General features: G+C 35.9%; 1 protein-coding gene across 5 annotated transcripts in view; it reads left to right on the top strand.

The window, feature by feature from the left end:
* Positions 1 to 18824, top strand: part of ZNF280D (zinc finger protein 280D) — a 63965-nt gene extending 45141 nt beyond the window's left edge. For all 5 annotated transcript variants that reach the window (XM_075208045.1, XM_075208046.1, XM_075208042.1 and 2 more), the window contains 8 exons: positions 1412 to 1701; positions 4338 to 4478; positions 4802 to 4864; positions 5804 to 5922; positions 6058 to 6097; positions 12637 to 12682; positions 14826 to 14869; positions 16927 to 18824. In XM_075208045.1, coding sequence (XP_075064146.1) covers positions 1412 to 1701; positions 4338 to 4478; positions 4802 to 4864; positions 5804 to 5922; positions 6058 to 6097; positions 12637 to 12682; positions 14826 to 14869; positions 16927 to 17554 — 1371 coding nt within the window. In that variant the 3' untranslated portion in view covers positions 17555 to 18824. The remainder of the gene's footprint in view (positions 1 to 1411; positions 1702 to 4337; positions 4479 to 4801; positions 4865 to 5803; positions 5923 to 6057; positions 6098 to 12636; positions 12683 to 14825; positions 14870 to 16926) is intronic.
* The last annotated feature ends 692 nt before the right edge of the window (positions 18825 to 19516 follow it).

The following is a 19516-nucleotide window of genomic DNA, read 5'->3' as shown; positions in this document are numbered from 1 at the left end:
CTCTGTCACGCTGTCCCCCCTCCTCTGCCCTCTCTCACGCTGTCCCCCCTCCTCTGCCCTCTTTCACGCTGCCCCCTCTGCCCTCTTTCACGCTGTCCCCCTCCTCTGCCCTCTGTCATCTCCTCTGCCACGCTGCCCCCTCTGCTGCCCGCTGTCCCCCTCTGCTGCCTGCTGTCCCCCCCCCGCTGTCACACTGTCCCCCTCTGCTGCCACCTGTCCCCCTCTGCTGCCACCTGTCCCCCTCTGCTGCCACCTGTCCCCCTCTGCTGCCACCTGTCCCCCTCTGCTTCCACCCTGTCCCCCTCTGCTTCCACCCTGTCCCCCTCTGCTTCCACCCTGTCCCCCTCTGCTTCCACACTGTCCCCCTCTGCTGCCACACTGTCCCCCTCCGGTGCCACCATCCTTTTCACTCTGCCCCACGCCAGACATAAAAAAAAAAAAGAGAAGACAGAAACTTACCAATCAGCGCGGCGCCGGGACCCAGCAGCCTCCTCTCTCCCGCAGCAGCTTGTCACTGACGTCTATATTCAGTGACAGCTGCGGGAGAGAGGAGGCTGCTGGGTCCCGGCGCCGCGCTGATTGGTAAGTTTCTGTCTTCTCTTTTTTTTATGTCTGGCACGCGGCACCCCTGGGAGCCGCGGCGTACACTTTGGGAACCGCCGCATTAGTGTCAATTCAACCAGTACAGTGATACCAATATTTTAGGAAGGAGTCTATTTTACCATATAACTCTTATAATAGTTAGAGAGGACGGCGCGTACTAGTAATAATATGCTAGTTTTAACAGTTTGTTATATTCTGGTCATAGTTTTCAAATACACATTTTAATATTTCACTGCTCGAAACATTATTAAAACTGTAACATTAATTTTAATGTATATCAATAAACTTCAAATGTGTTTTATATAATTCAAATCCTGAGAGTGCCCTAACTTACACATATTGGTTCTCTGTTATTGTAAATATCTGGTATTATGTGTGGGAGCACCACATCTAGGACCGTGGCGTTCCAATAACTAGAATTGATATGTACATTGGTGCAAATAGCCACTTCCTAAATGTATAGGATATTCCTGGTGCGATATATGTGTGCTTTTTCCCTGCTCAAATGTCAGCCCTGCAATTGCCCTTCTGCTTCAGTTGTAGCCTAGTTCTACATTGTTACTTTTGCATTTTCTTGGGTTGCCTTTGTGTGAAAATCTTTTCCGGTGTTTATTAGATCAGCTATGAACCTGTTGCTAGAGCTTCTTCTTCTTCTATGACTGAAAAGGCATTTTGGCTTTGTTTGTAAATGTTTATTTTTGAACAATAATGTTTTGTTGAAAATGCTAAATTATGTGGTGGATGCAAATATGTAACAATTTTTCTTTCTCTTTTTTTTTTTTTTTTTTTTTTTTTTCTATTTTTTAAGGTCACTATCAGAGCATCTGTTGGAGCTACCACAAACCCAGTTCCCTCTCCCACATCCCCTGTTTCCAGGAAACCTACTGTCACACCGTCACAGCCACCTTCTCAACCTCCACCTGCCCCTCTCCCGCAGCCATCACCCAAAGTCAAGAATACAAGCCCTAAAAACAATCAGACTCCGTCAGCTAAAGTAAATGTACCGTCGCCGAAACTAAAGTCTACTCCAAAGAAGCCTGTGACCCCGGGCTCTACAAGAAGAATTAAAATGACTAACACATCTTTGCGTAACCTAAGGTGACTAGTGGGGGTTTTCTTTGTGGTAGTTTGGTTATTTTGTCCTGGTTTTATTGTTTTTAAAGATATGGTGGCTGTGGTACTGTTCAGTGCATGCATGTGTTCATGTGAATATCCAGGGAGTATATTTACTAAGCTGCAGGTTTGAACAAGTGGAAATGTTGCCTTTAGCAACCAATTAGATTCTAGCTGTCATTTTGTAGAATGCACTAAATAAATGAAAGCTAGAATCTGATTGCTTGCTATAGGCAACATCTCCACTTTTTCAAAACCCAAGCCGGATTGTTGACACCAGGGTCCGCTTTTGTGTCTATGGTCCATCAAACTTTCACTTTCAACGCTTGTATTGACAGGTTCTTCACAGGGTTCAGGGATCCATCTTTTAAGGGCTGTTTATGTTGCGTTAACTGCAGCTCGGACAAAATATGCCACATACGTGAAAAGCATACACGTCTAAACTACCTAAAATGGCATTTATTACCACATATGCTGTTAACTTGATTTTGTGAACGGGATCATTTGCAGGAGTCAAATTATAGAGCTGGGTTTTTTGTAAGATATTTCATAAAGCTATGTATAGTACTTATAAAGCTTTTGCTGTGGATGCCCAATATTTACATTGATTTGACTTTTATGTGTATTAGAATATGCAAGACAGATGTTCTGTCCCTCCACTTTCATTATTAATTTAAGATATAAATGAATGTAAACCAAACTGTATTAATTGAAAATTGCCCCTAAAGTTTTAGTAGGTTGGCATTTGAAGTGACACACTTACGGTTTTCACCGTGTACATTTTCAGATGGACCAGCAAACCTTCTAAAGCAGGAGCTTCCCCTTTTTTATGAGATCTGTTCATGGACTGGAAATTAGGTGTTCACGTTGAAATGCACTTGGCAGAGAAATGGGCACATTTTTACATACAAATGTGTGGTGTGAGCTAGCATATTTGCAATTAGTAAACAATCATTACTGTGCTTAATTTGCTGATTTTTTTTTTATGCATAAATTTCAGATGTGCTTGTCCTAAAACTAACTTTGCCGTTCATAAGAATGTTCACGTTAGTCGTTTTTAACATTGCTTTGCAAGTTTACCGTAATCAGAGTTGACGAAGAAATTTGTTTTAATTGTTTGGTTGCTAACAGTGAGTGGAACTATTTCTGCCAAATACACGTGAAATGGAGAATGTATATACTGGCAAATTATACTCTACTGTAGCTCTATTCAAATGGAGCAAAATACTGTAAATGTTTGCCAGAACCATGTAATATTTTCTCATTTTTAACCTGAATATTTAACCTACATTTTCTGGATAGCAAGGCTTTACAATTGTAAAAAAAAAAATAAGGTCTTCATGCCTTAGTCAACAATCTACACACCATATTTGTTTTTAAAAAGTAAATTATACATATTCTATTATAAATTATACAAAACCTACACAGAAAGCCGAAAGCAACACAGCCACTACAGCTTTATCAAAATGTCATCCTATATTTTCTAACTCTTATTAGTGCTGGAGAGGGCAGAATGAATGAACTCACAATTCATAAATACATTTAAAATCAATGTATATGAATAATTGTAGATTAGGCATATATCTTACAAGGGAACTAAGAAAGTAAATTTCCAGTAGGGACTGCACAGTGGCTTAGTGGTTAGCACTTCTGCCTCACAGCACTGGGGTCATGACTTCAATTCCCGACCATGGCCTTATCTGTGTGGAGTTTGTATGTTCTCCCTGTGTTTGTGTGGGTTTCCTCCCACACTCCAAAAACATACTGGTAGTTTTAATTGGCTATTATTAAATTGACCTTGCTCTCTTGGTCTGCGTGTGTGTATGTTAGGGAATTTTGACTGTAAGCTCCAGAGTGACTGATGTGAGTTTTCTGTACAGCGCTGCGGAACTAAAGATGTTTTTTAAATGGCTGATGATGATGGTAACGAATAGTACATTACATATGGAATAATGCACTCTACTGTAAATTACTATGCTATATTACCAGTATTAGATGTTGTTACAGCCTTATGCTAACCATGCTATTTAGACAATGGTTTTGTACTGATGGCAAAAATGCAAGCTGCCTCCTAATATATAATTTACAGTAGGGGTGCATTATTTCTTACAACACAAGATTTACTAATGAACTCTGACATTGGATCTTGCTGTTCCTACAGATAATTTGATGGAGTTTACACATTATCATAAATTTTGTATTGCTATGAACACGTGGTATACATTATTGGCAAAATATGATTAGATACATAAATCAGGAAAATATCATATTAAATATATGTAATGGATTAAATCGTAGTATAGGTTCATACATTTTCATATGTATTCCTTGATAAGTTCATAATTGCCAAACCCATTTATATATAATAATTTACCACAAATATAACACACAGGATATATACTAATGATATTGACAGTGGTTTACATAGAGAGCTGTTATAGCTCCCAAAAAAAGGATGTTTGTCTACGATAGTGACCTTAGCCCTGACAACTGTTTTGCCAGTCATCTTCAGAAATTATTTTATATATAATGGTCTTCAATAAAGCGTTATGTCTTTTTAAATCTAAGCTTCTTTATGGCGCCTAACAGCTAGATTTATTTAATGTTTTTATCCCAATCAGGTTTATCTCTGGGATGCATAAATGTATCGAGTGCCATCGTCAAGTGGTAGATTTTGAGGGTCATTTCCACACTTATGTACACTGCAGCAAATGCAAGTTCAGTACGAGCTGTAATAAAGCCTACACGAATCACATGCTGAGGTGAGTGGGGGCATATCTTAATTAAAGAACTAATGGTGGAAAATCATCCAGCATGACATATTCTTAGAAAATTTGGCAGTAATTTGACACCTTATTATATTTTAGGTATTATGAAGATGTGTGTCTCTTTAGAAAATAAGTACAGAACAGTTCACACAAACTAGCTTTTTTATGTGTGACTTCAAATGCATTATCCATGGTTTAAAAATTCTGCATTTTTAATGACCATGAGAAATGATGCCAATGAACATGTGTTTGTCAATTTTGTTTCACATACTCGTATACAACTATTTTTCTTTCTTTTCTTTTTTTTTTTCTTGTAGCTTTCATGGCAGAAATTCCAGTAAACGTTCCAAGGCTTCTAAAAAGGGACCCAAAGACAAGAGGTTTGATGTGGTGTTAATGTTTTTAAGTTGGTTGGGTTTATTTTGAACTGAACTTAATGAAGGGGTATGGTCATTTTTTTTGACAACCCTCCTTTATTTTATTATATCCTGCACCCCACATTTACAATTAGGTGGCATTACCCAAAGACAGGAAATGAACTGCTTATGGAAAGGCAATCTATATAGTGTACAAAACTGAAAGATTTAATTAATCCATGACAATTCAATAGACCAGAAAAGAGTAAGGCACTGAATTGAATTATTAGTAGTTGTCATACTATTGGGTTAAGGATAAGGGGAGGGATCCCCAATTATTTACTACTTAGGAACGGTGGAACATAAAGGCAGGGTTATCCAAAAGGGATAAACCCACACTAAATAGATCATTTTATATATAGTTTAATTTGCTACCATAGCTAAGGCAATTGTACTTGACTACTTTGTTGTGCAGGATTCTTAGAATTCCTGGATGTTTCTGATATTCCTTGGTATACACTTTGGTTTCCAGCCTTGTTGGTTTATTTTTGCTCTATATTTTTCTCCTGTAATTCTCTGAATTTAGATAATGTCTTGCCTTAGTTTTAGTTATTTCATTAAAGGAAATAAAGCTAATTATTGTCTCTTCTGTTTCTTACTGATGTAAAATAGTGGAGTTTTTGTTTTTTTGCCTCGTCAATCTTGCAGCTTGCTTTTACTATAAAGATAGGTGTAAAGAGAATGTGAATCTAATGTTTGTATGTGAGTGTATGATCCTTTCATACAGTTATATGGAATCTTATGGCTGTTTGCGTAGAATGTTAATTGTAATGGTTTCATGATTATTTTTTTTTTATTTTTTTTAGCTACTTTTATAAATGGATCTGATAGATTAACATTATGTGTTCAGTTTTCATCGATTTGTAAAGCCTTTCCGTATAACAATCGTTTTTACTTTACTAGGCGGATAACCGTGGTGTGCCTGAACTGTGATTTCCTGACTGATGTTTCTGGGTTAAATGATATGGCCAAACATTTAAGTGAAAGTCACACTCATTCGTGCCAAGTGGTTACAGAGAATGGTAAGAACAGATTGCTGTGTTAATTCTATGTTTACTCTAGCCTTTTTCTCATCCATCACTATTAATTTAATCGTTGGTATTGTAAATAGTGACATTTTTTTAAAGTGAATTCATTTTTTTTTCTTTTGATCTCAGTTTCCATATTTTCCTCAACTCATGAAGGAGACATGTCTAAGTAAGTTAGACTTTTATTTACTGCCCTTAAACTATAAGTTTAGAGTTTGGCTTCTAGTTATTGGATAATTAGTGCCTGTAGCTTAGCGTTTACTTTGCTTTACAGAACATGTTTAAAATTCTTTATTTTTTGTGTGTGTGTGCATATAGAGAGAGAGAGAGAGAGAGAGAGAGATATAGATATAGATATATATCTATCTTCTGTATGTTGCTCAGAATCTGCTAAAGTATCTTCTATGTAGTAGTGGGAATCTGATTAAGTGTTTCTTTAAGAGAAGCTTGGTACCTAGGGAGCTAAGGGTTAAAATGTGAAAACCTGAGCCCTTGCAGCATCAACCATGAATGTTTTTTTTTTTTTTGTTTTTTTTTTTAGTTTTCTGTTTTTGTTTTTTTTAAAGTCCAGTGTCCTTTTGTTTACTTTTCAACAATGGTTTGTATACAATACACAAACAGAAAAAAACAGCTAATAACATGCATCACAAATTACACTGGTGCAAGCCAAACCAAACATGTATTTGTTTGCAAACCTTTGCAGCCAATGCCAAGATGAGTGCTCAGACATGGAAAACGTAAAGTAAGTTGCATATTGTACATCCGAACACAACAAAAAGTATAAACAGTGATGTTGGCAGATCCAAGACGACAATGCGCGAGAAATATATAGTCAAGGATGCCTAACGTTTTAATCCATAACAGAGGAGCTTGATATGGAGGGCAACGCAAAAGGAAAATCCAGCCACCCATCCCAACTATTTTCATATTTTAGAGAAAAAAGAGCTCATGCCCTGCTGTTTAATTCATTATTTTGATCCATTCACGGGCATACGGACTGGTGGGTGCCATCCATTGTCTAGCTATGCAGGTCTTACCCAACATGAGTACATTTGTTAAGTATTTGACGTCGTAGTCTGCTTACGATATCCTCCAGCTGTAACCTAAATACGCAAATGCCAGGTGAAAATATCGTCTCCTTTTTATACCAGTTTTATTAATCCCCCTTGATAATTCCGGACCAAAAGCGTTTAATATTAGGGCGCTGCCAAAGAAGATGCTAAATATTACAACGAGGGCCACCACATGTCTGGCTAAATTTAGATAAGTTCACGCTACTCAGTGTCAATCTACAAGGAGTAAGATATGCTCTATGGAGAATAAATATCTGAATTTGTTGAGACTTAAGAGCATTGCGAGAAGTGTCCCCCATTCTTTGTCACTCAGGGGGCCAAGATCTTCCTCCCACATTTCCCTTAAATGCACAAGGTTGCTGATGGCATACTCGCTCAGCAGTTAGAAGTATGTAAATGAGAAGTTTTGATTATCCTAAGGGTTAAAGTAGGGTTTTCATAGGTGCATCCTTTTGGGGCTTGTCAAAGTTGTAAGTAACAATAAAACATACCATTAAGGATTACAGACTCTTTGTTGCGCATAGGCTTTGAGAACCCTAGCAGCATATAATTGCTCTATAACAGATACACCATGATTCAACCACTGATATCGTACAGGCAACACCTTGAGTTCAGTAAATTTAAGACCCTAAAGAGGAGTGCAGGGATCCACTCCTTCACCATGTAACAAAGCATGCAAAGCATTCCAGACCATCCATAGTTTGCAAGGGTAGGGGACCCAAGCGTCTGGAACATATTCTAAACATTAAAAATGATGACTATCCACCGGTCTCAATAGCTCCCTGTGGAAAACATTGTAATTTGTGTCCGACATCCAAAAAGTAATTTGGGATCCATAGTAATACAACTTAAGATTCGGTAAGGCAAAGCCATCTGAGTGTCTAAATTTACATAATTAATTTTATTTTTACCCTGTTCACACCCCAAACCGTGAATGTTTCAACCTGATTTCACGAAGGCACGTCCGATCATTAAAAGCCAATGCCAAACATTAAAGTCTGTGGTCAGTTTTGCTAAATGACATGTCTGGTGAAGCCAATAAAAAACAGGTCATAGTCTCCACCTTCCAGGATGATGAGCATGCCTTTGTAAATATAGTAATCTGACAATTGTTACCTTATCATTTTTAATATATGAAACAAGAAAAGAGGGAGTAATGGACTGCACTAGGTATATTAAAATGACCTTATCCCTAAATGTACCAATAAGTATTGTTACCTAGGAAAGAGGAGAAAAGATATTCTTCTTATAAAGGTCTTAATGTATAATATATATATATATATATATATATATATTATATTTATTTTTTATTCCACTTTGCATGCATAGAGCACTCTGATAACTGAGCTGGATGTATGGATCACTGATGCATCTGTGTGTTGGAGTGAAATGTAAAAAAAACAAAAACTTTTTATAGTGGGTAAACTACTAATTTTATTATTTATATTCAGGTGGCTCTGTTGAAGCAATTTGTACATAAATGGGTATTCCTGAAACATTTACTCTTTACATCCACAAGTGACAGGACTTGGTGCAATGTAGTTTTGTTATTACGGTGATTTCTTCTTAAGTAATACATATTGTGAATAGTATATAGCCACTTTTGTGTCTGCAATGTGAACATCTGTGACAGATAAAAAAAAACTACTATTAGGATCACCTCCAGTATGTAATTTTAATCTGCAGCATTTCCATTTTATGTAGCAGTGCCATTACAGCAGTTTAAGTGCTGAGGATAGCTTTGATCTTGCAGACAGGCTTTAACCAGACACTTACAGGGGTCTTTGTTTTGGGGAGTATTTCTTTTCCTTCACAATATGAGCATGTTAAGAGGACTGCTTAGTTTGTGCAATATATACAATTTTCATATGCCTGTTTTATCCAATTAAGTCTGACTTTAACGGTCATACTTAAATGCAGTCATTTGCCTTCAGTATCATTTACAGCACATTTCAGTTAGTCGGTCACTATTATATGTGGACATTTTTGTCATTTTTTGTTTATTTATTTTTTTACTGTAAACTAAAACAAAGCCAAAAAAAGGGAAAAAAATGTAAGGACAACTTAAACTTACTAAATGTTTCAAAATGATCAAGGTTTTTTTTTTTTTGTTTTTTTTAAATTACTACTTATAGTGTGTCCTGGTTTTTAAAAAATGTTGCTGTATGACATTGTTGCTGTTTTTTAAAATTGCCAAAGTACACAGTCTCACCCTCATGATCAACATTTATTTATATAGTGACTTTTTATGAGAGCTGTTCAAGTAATTTTCATGAAGAGTACCGCCTAAATTCATTTTTTTATTGGTTTTTGGCCCACAAACAGTAATCCACCAAGAAACTATCGAACTTTAATGGAACCAAAGGGCCACCATATGGATAGCTCTGTTCTAAATGCTTGAAGTAATTCTCCGTATCTGTTTAGTCAATATGCTGTATAACTAGATTTTTTTATATTTTTTATTTGAAGAGGAATATTCAACATGCAGTAAATTGCCTATGACTAGGTTTAGTGGTCATTTGCAGGGTTGTAGTGCCACCTTCTAAACATGAAATGTGGAGGTGTGTGTTTCCCATGGCAACCAATCAGATTCTATCTGTAATTTTCTAGATTGTAATGGATAAATCTTGATGTAGATAAAATCTGGTTGCAACCCCTCCATGTTTCCTTTTTTAGAAGGTTTGATAAATCTACCCCTCTAACTGCCACTGCTCGTGATGTGTATAAATCATACTTGCCACCTTTGGCAAATTATTTTCCGGGGGGCAGGAGGGCGTGTGGCTCGGGGTTCGGAAAATCGCATCATTGGAAGCTGCGATGACACGTAAATCACGTCATTAAGCCCCGCCCCCTCCATGTAATTTACCGGCTGGGATCCGGGAGGTTGCCCTGCTCTCCCGGCAGTCCGGGAGGACTCCCAGAAATTCGGGAGTCTCCCGGACATTCCTGGAGAGTAGGCAACTATGGTATAAATGCACCCATCTTTCAGCAAATTGCTTCTGAAAATTCTTTTGAAATTTACACAACTGCATAGACGAGTGCAGTGTATTCCAATCGGGTTAGAATATGAAGAAGCAGAGTCCTAAAATTAGTTCATATATAAATAGACACAAACATCTTTTACTAGACCCTTAAATCGTAGTAAAATGTAACTGCTGGTGAAAATTAAAAGACTACAATGTCAGCTGATCAGTGACGGTATATATTTAATGAGCAATGTAATTTATTGAATTGGCTATCTTGGCCAAAACAGGAGGTTTTTGTGCCTTCTGGAGCACCATACACTGGTTTTTATTTTCTTAACAAGCTGCATCGCATTTGTTAACTCTGTGAATATTGTAACTTTTGTCAATTATTTTTAGGATGTTTATTACCTCCAAAAGTCAACTCTCTTCCCAGGGTAGAAAGCTCTAAAATAACTGAACACTACGAGATTATTATGTTAGATTACTGTAAAATGACATGACAGGATAGAATTGTTTTCCAGGATAGAATTGTTTTTCACTTTGAAACATGTAGTTCTTCTGCTGTCAATCAAACGTCAATATTCTTTGTGTAATTCTCTCATAAAAGCATCATTCATCAGATGTCACTTTGAACCTTCGTCTGCTGAGCAGATGTCTTCTAGGTGACGAGAGAAAAGATTTGGTTTAAAAGTTCAGATCAGTCCACAGTCCTTGAGTTATTGGGTAGTGTTTACAGTATAAGTTAGGTCCATGACATGTCTGACTACCCTGGGCATGTCAGTGGTATGGTCGTTTTCACTGGCCACAATTTACTATTTTTACTGAATGTGATTTGTCATGTAATATAAATTAAACCATTAATCAAATCCTGAAAAAATTAATATTTCTGTTAAACATTTCATTGCATATGTTGGTTGAAATCCGATGACATTATTTGCATTGCACCTAGATAGTCAATGTATTGCCTAATCTCTTCCTAGGGTGAAACGATTACTAAGGCAGAAATCTAACAAAATGCATTAGCACAGTATGCTAAATGTCACAGAGGAGAACATTGTCATGAATCATTTAGGTCATGATTAATAACAACACAAGTCAGGTGTGGTGAATAGACACAACACACTTCAGCATATTAAACTGACTTCATTGCTGCCTCAACAAAATACATTTTTTGCCAGCAAATTGCTAAGCAAAGGTCTCTAAAGGTTGTATGAAAATTGAAACTGATGACTTTACTGGACACTAAAGTGGGGCAATATTGTTATCATTTTAGCAATGTTTCTTGAATAAATAAATCATTCATAGGGATGAGATGGGTAAAGTAATTAATGAAGATTGCTGAATTGAATAATTTATAGACTGCATGCTCTGTGATGGTTCTCTCTTTCAGCGGAAGCTTTGTGGAAAATACTTTAGTTAGAAGTTGTTTTTTAGAAATTTAAACCTTCCAGAAAGCGAGTTTGTACATTTTTATTTTTTTTTTATTTTTTTTAAACATTTTATTTTTGCAAGGTCATGATAACAGCATAGGACGAATGACAAAGTGCATACTGATAACAAAAGGTATACAGGGGGAAACAATATCAACCACCAGCATTAAACATATGAAGACACTAAGGGCTAGATTTACTAAGCTGCGGGTTTGAAAAAGTGGGGATGTTGCCTATAGCAACCAATCAGATTCTAGCTTTCATTTATTTAGTGCATTCTACAAAATGACAGCTAGAATCTGATTGGTTGCTATGGGCAACATCCCCACTTTTTCAAACCCGCAGCTTAGTAAATCTAGCCCTAAGTCAACCAGCCTAACATTTTTAGTAGTAACAGGTGACCTAAGGTTTTATAGAAAGTGGAAGAAAGAGAGAGAATATATAGAGGAGGAAAGGAGAGCGAAATGAGAGAGAAGGGAAGAAGTGACTAGATCCATTGTTAGTTGGAAAAAGATCCAAGAGGAATATGAGGTTTTTGCGAGTTTGTACATTTTAGGGGTGTAATAATCACTTGTTTCACATTTTATTTCTAAATGTATGTTTTGTATTTTTCGCTGTACTCGTGCAAGTCCATTTCATAATGCTGCTATAAATTAGCAACATATATTATTAATGCCATTAAAAGGCTTATTTATATCTGGTAAAACTATAAGCTCAGACATTTGTTTTTGTTTTGTTTTTTAAATTATGCAACGGTTGTAAACTTATTTTCTTTTGCATTATGTTTGTCATGCATTGTTGTGTTATTTTGTTAAGCTATATTTGTTTTTAAACTTTAGTAAAAATAAAGTTTTTTTATTTCTTTAATACAGTCTGATCTGCCATCCTTGGTTTGACATCACTGGTAAAATGTTCCTGTGCATCATGGGACTTGTTACTCAGTGTGCCACTCACTTTCTGTGCGAGTTCTTTCAACTTCACTTGTTCATTGGAATATGCAGTTTGGAATACCTTTTGCATGTTTTATATTTTTGTAGAATTGAGATATTTTTCTTGGGTTTTCCTTTTTTTTTTTTTTTTTCTTTATCAATTTTCTTCATTGAAGATATCGAATGACTTGTAGGCTTTTTTTTGTTTGCATTTTGGCTAGAAAATAATTTCTTACGCTCTGTGTAGGGTCTTTATTTCTACTTCTAATATTGTAAAATTTTAGTTATGACTTTCTTTTTTTCTCTCTAGATCAAGACTTCAACATTCAGTAGCACGAAAGCAAATCAATCACCAGGTATGGAAACACTTTTCACTATCAAATAAAAACAAGATAAACACCAAATTATAAATGGAAGAGGGGGCAGGGTATATGGGGACTGGGAAAGGGTGCCGGGGGGTACTGTGTTCCACAGGATGGGGAAAGGTCAAGAAAAAGTCCTAGAGACAGGTGACAAAGGAGAGCGTATTGGGACAGGGTCCCAGGAGAGAGGTTTTTTAAATACCTCTTGTATTCCATAATGGAACACACCCACATATGCCACATGACTAGTATTTCATTTGTGTAGGGTAACTACTTTAAAAATTAGGCTGCCAAATTAAAATTACTTTACTTACGTTACTGTGTACTAAAACTTACTGAAATAACTTGAAATAGCACATCTGCCTGTAATTGCCTCTTAAAGACTGATATTTGTCTAGCTGCCATTTGACAGATTGTGAAAACTAACCTTCCTTAGCAACAGTGGTAACCGTAGAAACAATAAGTGCAGTCCCGTGGTTTATCTGATAGAATTTCTGTATCAATTATCAGGGGTATTTCAGTAAGTTGTGGTACCCTGCATAATAATTTTACTTAGACAACATTTTTGAGTAGAGTTACCCTTTACGGACAAATAGAAGTTTGATTGAAGGCAAAATGTTTTTTGTTTTTGTTTTTTTTTTCAAAGCAAATGGAGGCTTTATCTGTAATTGATTTTAAATCTTATATATGTATTTGCTACAAGTAATCCTTAGTGATGTGACTAATGTGCATGTTTTTCATACATAAATCCTAATTATATTATCTTTTTTCTTTATCTTGTTATTTCATTTAAGGTACTTTTTCCATTGTTTTGATTGCAACAGTAGAGTACCCTATATGGAAAACTGTAGTTCATCTTCATTAGTAGATTTAGCTAGGAGTTGATGCATTATTTCAAGTGCCCCCCTTTTTTATTTTTTAGTAAATTACTTTTAATGTAATCAGTTTGAAATTGTCTTGTGTCTTTACCATTAGGCCTCATACCCACTGGCATTGTATGTGTTATACTGGTTTCTTTAATATTGGTCCAACATACGAAGAAGAGTCTGTATATGGAAACCATTGTTTCCAGCAGCTTTATACCCACTCTTGATTTTGCTCATGATTTAGAAGCATTGCTGCAGCATTGTGGCTTTCTGATTGTTGGCTGCTCCATTTATTGTGATAACCACCTCGAGGTCACTGGAGTGACCTCCAATGACCGTGTAAATGCAAGTTACACAAACGCTTGATGTTTCTTTTACGCAAATCAAACGGCAGTGGTTACCTAGCATAATTCTACTTAAATTTACAGTCACCTTGTTTTCTCTGCATCACATTTCCTGAGTTTTGTAAGCAGTCATGTTTGTGGTAATGAACTTTTGTATGTCAGAAGTGTTGGCAGTACGTCATAGGAAAGCAATGTTTAATGCTTGCTGATGGAAAACCAAGTTTTTTCCTTATTTTCTTTTTTGGCTAAAAAATATATTTATTTTTATAGTTGGTGTAGTCACTGAAAACAGTTTGCCCTGCGACTCTGAATATTTCAACTGTTTGTGCAGTAAAATATGGTTGTTTAACAAAGCAGAAAGCTAATTCCTTTTATATCTACTACTGAATATACAAATGCCTTGATTGTATTGTGTGTGTGTGTGTGTGTGTGTGTGTCTTTTCAAACTGTTAATGTTTTACATTAGTTTTCTACTAAGAACAAAATGGAAGTATAACAACGAATAAGTCTCAGATATGTGTAAATGTTTTGCTACAAAGATAAAGATTTGGAATCTGTAAAGGTTTTAGTAATATCTGACAATCTATACTTTTATATACTGATATGATGCATAGGGGGGAAAAAAGCTGTTGGTTTTTTTTTTTCGGTTTTTTTTTTTATGAATATTTATCCTGGAATTATATACTTGACCAATTATTCATTTTCGACACCTGTTTTTTTCTTATGAAATCTTGTGTCTTGAGTGTAATATGTGGTAAGCTGCCAATCAAAAATGAGAGCATGTGAAGAAACAAGAAACTAAAAATAAAGAGGGTCTTCTATTTTTAGAATCCGCTGCCTTTGATTTTCAGTCACTTTGCAGGCCTGCTATGTAAAAATCAAACACTTAATGCTAATGGTTTCTAACTGAGATTTCCATGTCTGCAGGAAAAACAATCGGGCACAAACATTGATGCAGTAACAGATGACAGGTAATTGAGGGCATTTTTTAGGTGAAACAAATTTATAAACATTTGAATTGCACATTCTATTTAATCTGTCCTTTGTACCAATCTGTCCGTATGGCATTTCATTTCTATTTTCTGTTAAGAGTAAACATTGCTGTATAAAAATTTCAGATACTCCCTGTCCCTCTTGAGATGTGCAACATCTTGTAGAAAATGAAGACACTTTAGTCTCTATATTTCTAAGATTATATTTGGGTTATTCAGCTATAATTAGGGTTTCCATGGCTATGATTTTTGATTATTTGGAGTTTTTATTCTTGGTTTGAAAAGTTTGTAGCAGGGTAGCCTGTCAGGAGACAGTAAGAGGGTCCCCATGACTTTGCACTAGGGCACTGTATCCCAGGGGATGGGTGCCAGGAAAGGTTCTTAAAGGCTTGTGGGGCGGAGAGAGGCCAAATGTCTGTACAGATTGCTACTGAAGACTTTCTTGTGTTTTTAATTGTTTTGTATTGCCTTTCTTTATTTCAAATATCCCTTCCCACCCCACTCACTAATAAGTGTTCATATATAAATGTTGCTGATTAATAGCGAACCCTTCCAATCAGAGTCCTCTTTAAGCATTGCTGAACATTTTGCACCAAACTCCATGTACATGAACTTTATAATGAGTTTAAAAAATTGTAGTAAAGGATTTCCTTTCATGTTACTTTACATAATATCTCTATTCAATAATCTTATATACACTACCTAGTTGCTTTGAGAATTTGATGTTGCCAAGGCAATCTGCAAAGTGTTAAAACTGACCTTTATCCCTTTATCCCATTGTAGTTATTTATGGACAATTTGAGAGTCTAATGGGACCACATAGATCGGGATTTCCCACCCTTTGTAGAATTTCTATTGTGTATGAATTTGTCTCAAATACCCTCTTAAATGTATAAATCTCTTACAAGTACCCCTAAATGTGTCTAAATGTTGGTTCTTGTCATCTGCAAAGTTAGAGGAACGAAACATACTGGCATTTTCAATGAAAATGGCCTTTCTTTTTTGTATTGAATGTTTTAGTCATTAAATGTATTTTAACCTTTTGCTTTTAATTTAACTGGTGTAACAACCTCTTTATGCAATATGCAGAAAATTTAAAAGGCCAGTAAAAATAAATACTAATCCAGTATAATAAAGCACAAAAGTTCCCATAACTAGATAGAACTTCCATTCATCCATTCCAGGTACCAAGAGACACTCTCCTGTATCTGCACACAGTATAGGGTATAGGAAACAATGCTCACAGCTTTGTATCTGATATCATTCACTATGGAAAAATCCTGAAACTTTTGCAGAAGTACTTAATGTCATTTATAGACCCTTTATGAAAATTCTGCACAGGAAATGGGAGCTGCAACCTATAGTACCCACGTATTCTGCAGTATTAGCCTGATTGGCAGATATTCCTAGTAATATGTGACGATGTGTGACCACCTTAACTATAATCTGTCTAGTTCAGTTTAGCAAATTAAAGCAACAACTGGTTGGTATATATGAGGTAGAGATTCAGAATTGCACAAAAAATGGTTTCCATGTATTTTTATGAAAGGTTTGATTCCATGTCAAAAGATATACTAGATACCATTGTATGAGGTATTGATCTACCTGCACAGCTACCACAAGCATTTATGTTATAATTCATTTTAGCTTTTGCAAGGCTCAATAATAATCAAACCCTTAAAAAGCAAATCTATTTTTTTTTGTAAATTTTAATTAATGACTTGTTAACATAACGCAAACTTGGGTATAACGAGCCACTTAACATAAAGTACAGTTTGTTGGACCAGTTCAATGAAATTAAATGTTAAGACTTAAAAGTTTTATAAAAGGTTGAATTTGATGGACCTCATTTTGTTTTTTGTTTTAAATCTTACTATGTGGCTAGGAAAATGTATTGATAAACAAAGTACTATTCTCCACTGTCTCTACGTGATTTCTTAGTTTTTAACCTTTTTTTTTTTTTTTTTTACATTTTTGAGCAGGTTTGCAGTTTTATTTATTTTTTTTCTTTTACTGATAATATATTATTCTTTTAGCAAAAAGGAAAAGTACACACCGGGGGCACCAAAGAATGAAAACAATGCATGTGGAAGTAATAGGACTTCTAGAGGCCAGAGACGCACATTGGTACGTAACCGAAACACTACATCTGTGGAGCAAGTAAATGTGACCAGTGATATTCTGGACTGCTGTTCTCCAAAACCAGAAGAGAAAGAAGCTCATCTGATTGATTTAAATAATAAAGAATCAAGTGATATCATACAAGATAAGCTATCTTGCGAAGAAACTATTCCAGTGCCAGGAAAGCCTCCAGACACAGATACTGTCAGTATAGACAATGATGAAGAATTGTGCTCTGCTGTAAAAGTAGTATACCACCAGGATTCAAAGCTTGCTAGTGATGACGTTGGTTTTGAACAGTTCTTAAGAAAGGAAGCACCCGCCTCTGTAAGTTCTGATGTCAGTGAACCAAGTAGTGTTCATTTGGATCCATTAACACCTTCAGAGGTTTTAGAGCATGAGGCTACAGAAATATTACAGAAGGGGACTACTGTTGCTTCTCAGAAAGGCTCAAATGGAGAGAAAGCTGAAGACACTAAAGACAGTAGCACAAATACATCTGTAATGATTAAAGCTGAGGAAGAACATGAAGCGGTTTTGTAAATGACAGGAGCAGCTTGGGACATTCCTGCTGAAGCACTACGTATTGGATGTTCTTGTTAAAAAGTGGATATGTTTTTGTGTGATTAATGGACTATTTTTCCGAGTGATTGCTGACCAGCAGAATTGTACGTCAGAAGCAAGACACGGAAAACAAAAGAACTTTCGCTGTTATAGCTACTATTAACATCAGTGTTACTATTACACAGTATAGGGCAGCTGTAAGGCGGGATGAAAACCTGTTAATATACATTTCATTGTGGCTAGGTCATATAATTTTCTTTGCGTTTCAAAATACTAAGGCAAAAAAATTATAAAGGACAATGTTGATATAATTTTTTATTGTTAATCATCTCTATGGAAAGTATTGAGTGTTCTAAGATGGAAAAAGTTTAAAACCGTCAGTCTTTGTTGAAAACATCACACCTACTTTTAAAAATATTTTACGTGTTAGGAAAAAATCTATGCACCTCTGAACAGGTGTAATCCTGCCAGCCTAATCTTATCTTCTTTTAAACTTTCAGTGAAAGTGGGAAAAAAATACATTATGACATGTTTGTGTATATAGTTCTAAATATATATAGGAAATATTCATACTGCAGTTGTGAGTTCATTTTGAGTATGCAACATATTGAACATTTAATATGCTATAATCCAGAGCACTTAAGCTCAAGATATTTTACGGTTGTCAAAACGACATATTGATACATTTTCAATAATTGCTAAGTTAAAGAATAGAAACATACTTGCCTCTTCAATGAAAATGTCATCTATAGCTAATTGAAGGGGTTGCATTGTATTGTAACCATACTGTTACCATCTGAGCAATGTATTACAAGTGGACCTGTCTCATTGGAGACCGCCATTTTGTGGGCTGAACCGAAGAACTAGCATCTTTGCACCTTAGTGGTATAATTATTTTCTAGTGAATTGATCACCTATTTTTTCAGCCACTAAACATGACTGCCTCCATTGCATGTAGAACAGGTCCACTTAAAAACCACAAGTAGGGGGAAGAATTGAAAAACTTTTATTGGAAAGACTGACCATTTTTATTGATTTTTGCCTAATGAACAGGCTGTGTTTAGCGTATATGCATATTCTCACTATAGCTTGCTCATAGATACTAACCAATGCCATGAATATTAAACTACTAGAATGTAGTTTTTGAGAATATTTGATTTAGTTATGTTTTGGATGGATGTTTTCTTGTTTTAAAAAATAGGTTAAATGTTTGCTGTAAATATTATTTTAGTAAATGTTTGCAACAATGCCCCTGTCTGTGGATATGTTTATTTTCAAAACAAGTGAACAACAATATTTACATGATTTCTACATGTTAACCACTATTACGGTAATAGTGGGCGGGAAAAACCGTTAATACGGTAATTTTCTCGCTGGATTTCAGCTCGCAGCTCACTGAGCCACGAGCTGAAATCCAGCTATAGTTTTTCCGCGGCCCCAATATGCCCCCAATGAGTGAAGATAGAATATTCATCCATATCACACTAAACTATATAGATGCTACATCATTTTCTGAGCTTAACCACTTCCCTTTTACCTGGAGGAGCATCCCCCTCTTCACTTTGAAGTGTACCCATTGGAACAGTTGAGCTTTATGAATGTTAAAAATACAGTCAGGGAGCCATGGGACACCACCATCAATTTTCATTTCAGCAGATGACTGTAGATTTTGGTAGGGGATGAAAAGTTTTACTACCATTCACAAAAGTTTGAAGATGTAGAAAAAAGAAAAAACATGAAGGTGGATTCTTCCTTTTTTTTATTTTTTTTATTTTGTTGAAGACAGGCATGTAGATGTGGGAATGACAGATATTAATGTACAAGTGCAGAAAAAAACAAAAACAAACGTAGGCGTTCTATGGAGTTAGAGCAGTTGAAGATTGTGATCAGCGAATGTGCTCACAGCTGTCATTGAGCTTGAGCAAGTCTTCTGCACTCTAG

Source organism: Mixophyes fleayi, chromosome 4, assembly GCF_038048845.1.
Source record: "Mixophyes fleayi isolate aMixFle1 chromosome 4, aMixFle1.hap1, whole genome shotgun sequence".
Classification (NCBI taxonomy): Eukaryota; Metazoa; Chordata; class Amphibia; order Anura; family Limnodynastidae; genus Mixophyes; species Mixophyes fleayi.
This window is presented reverse-complemented; position numbering and strand designations above follow the sequence as displayed.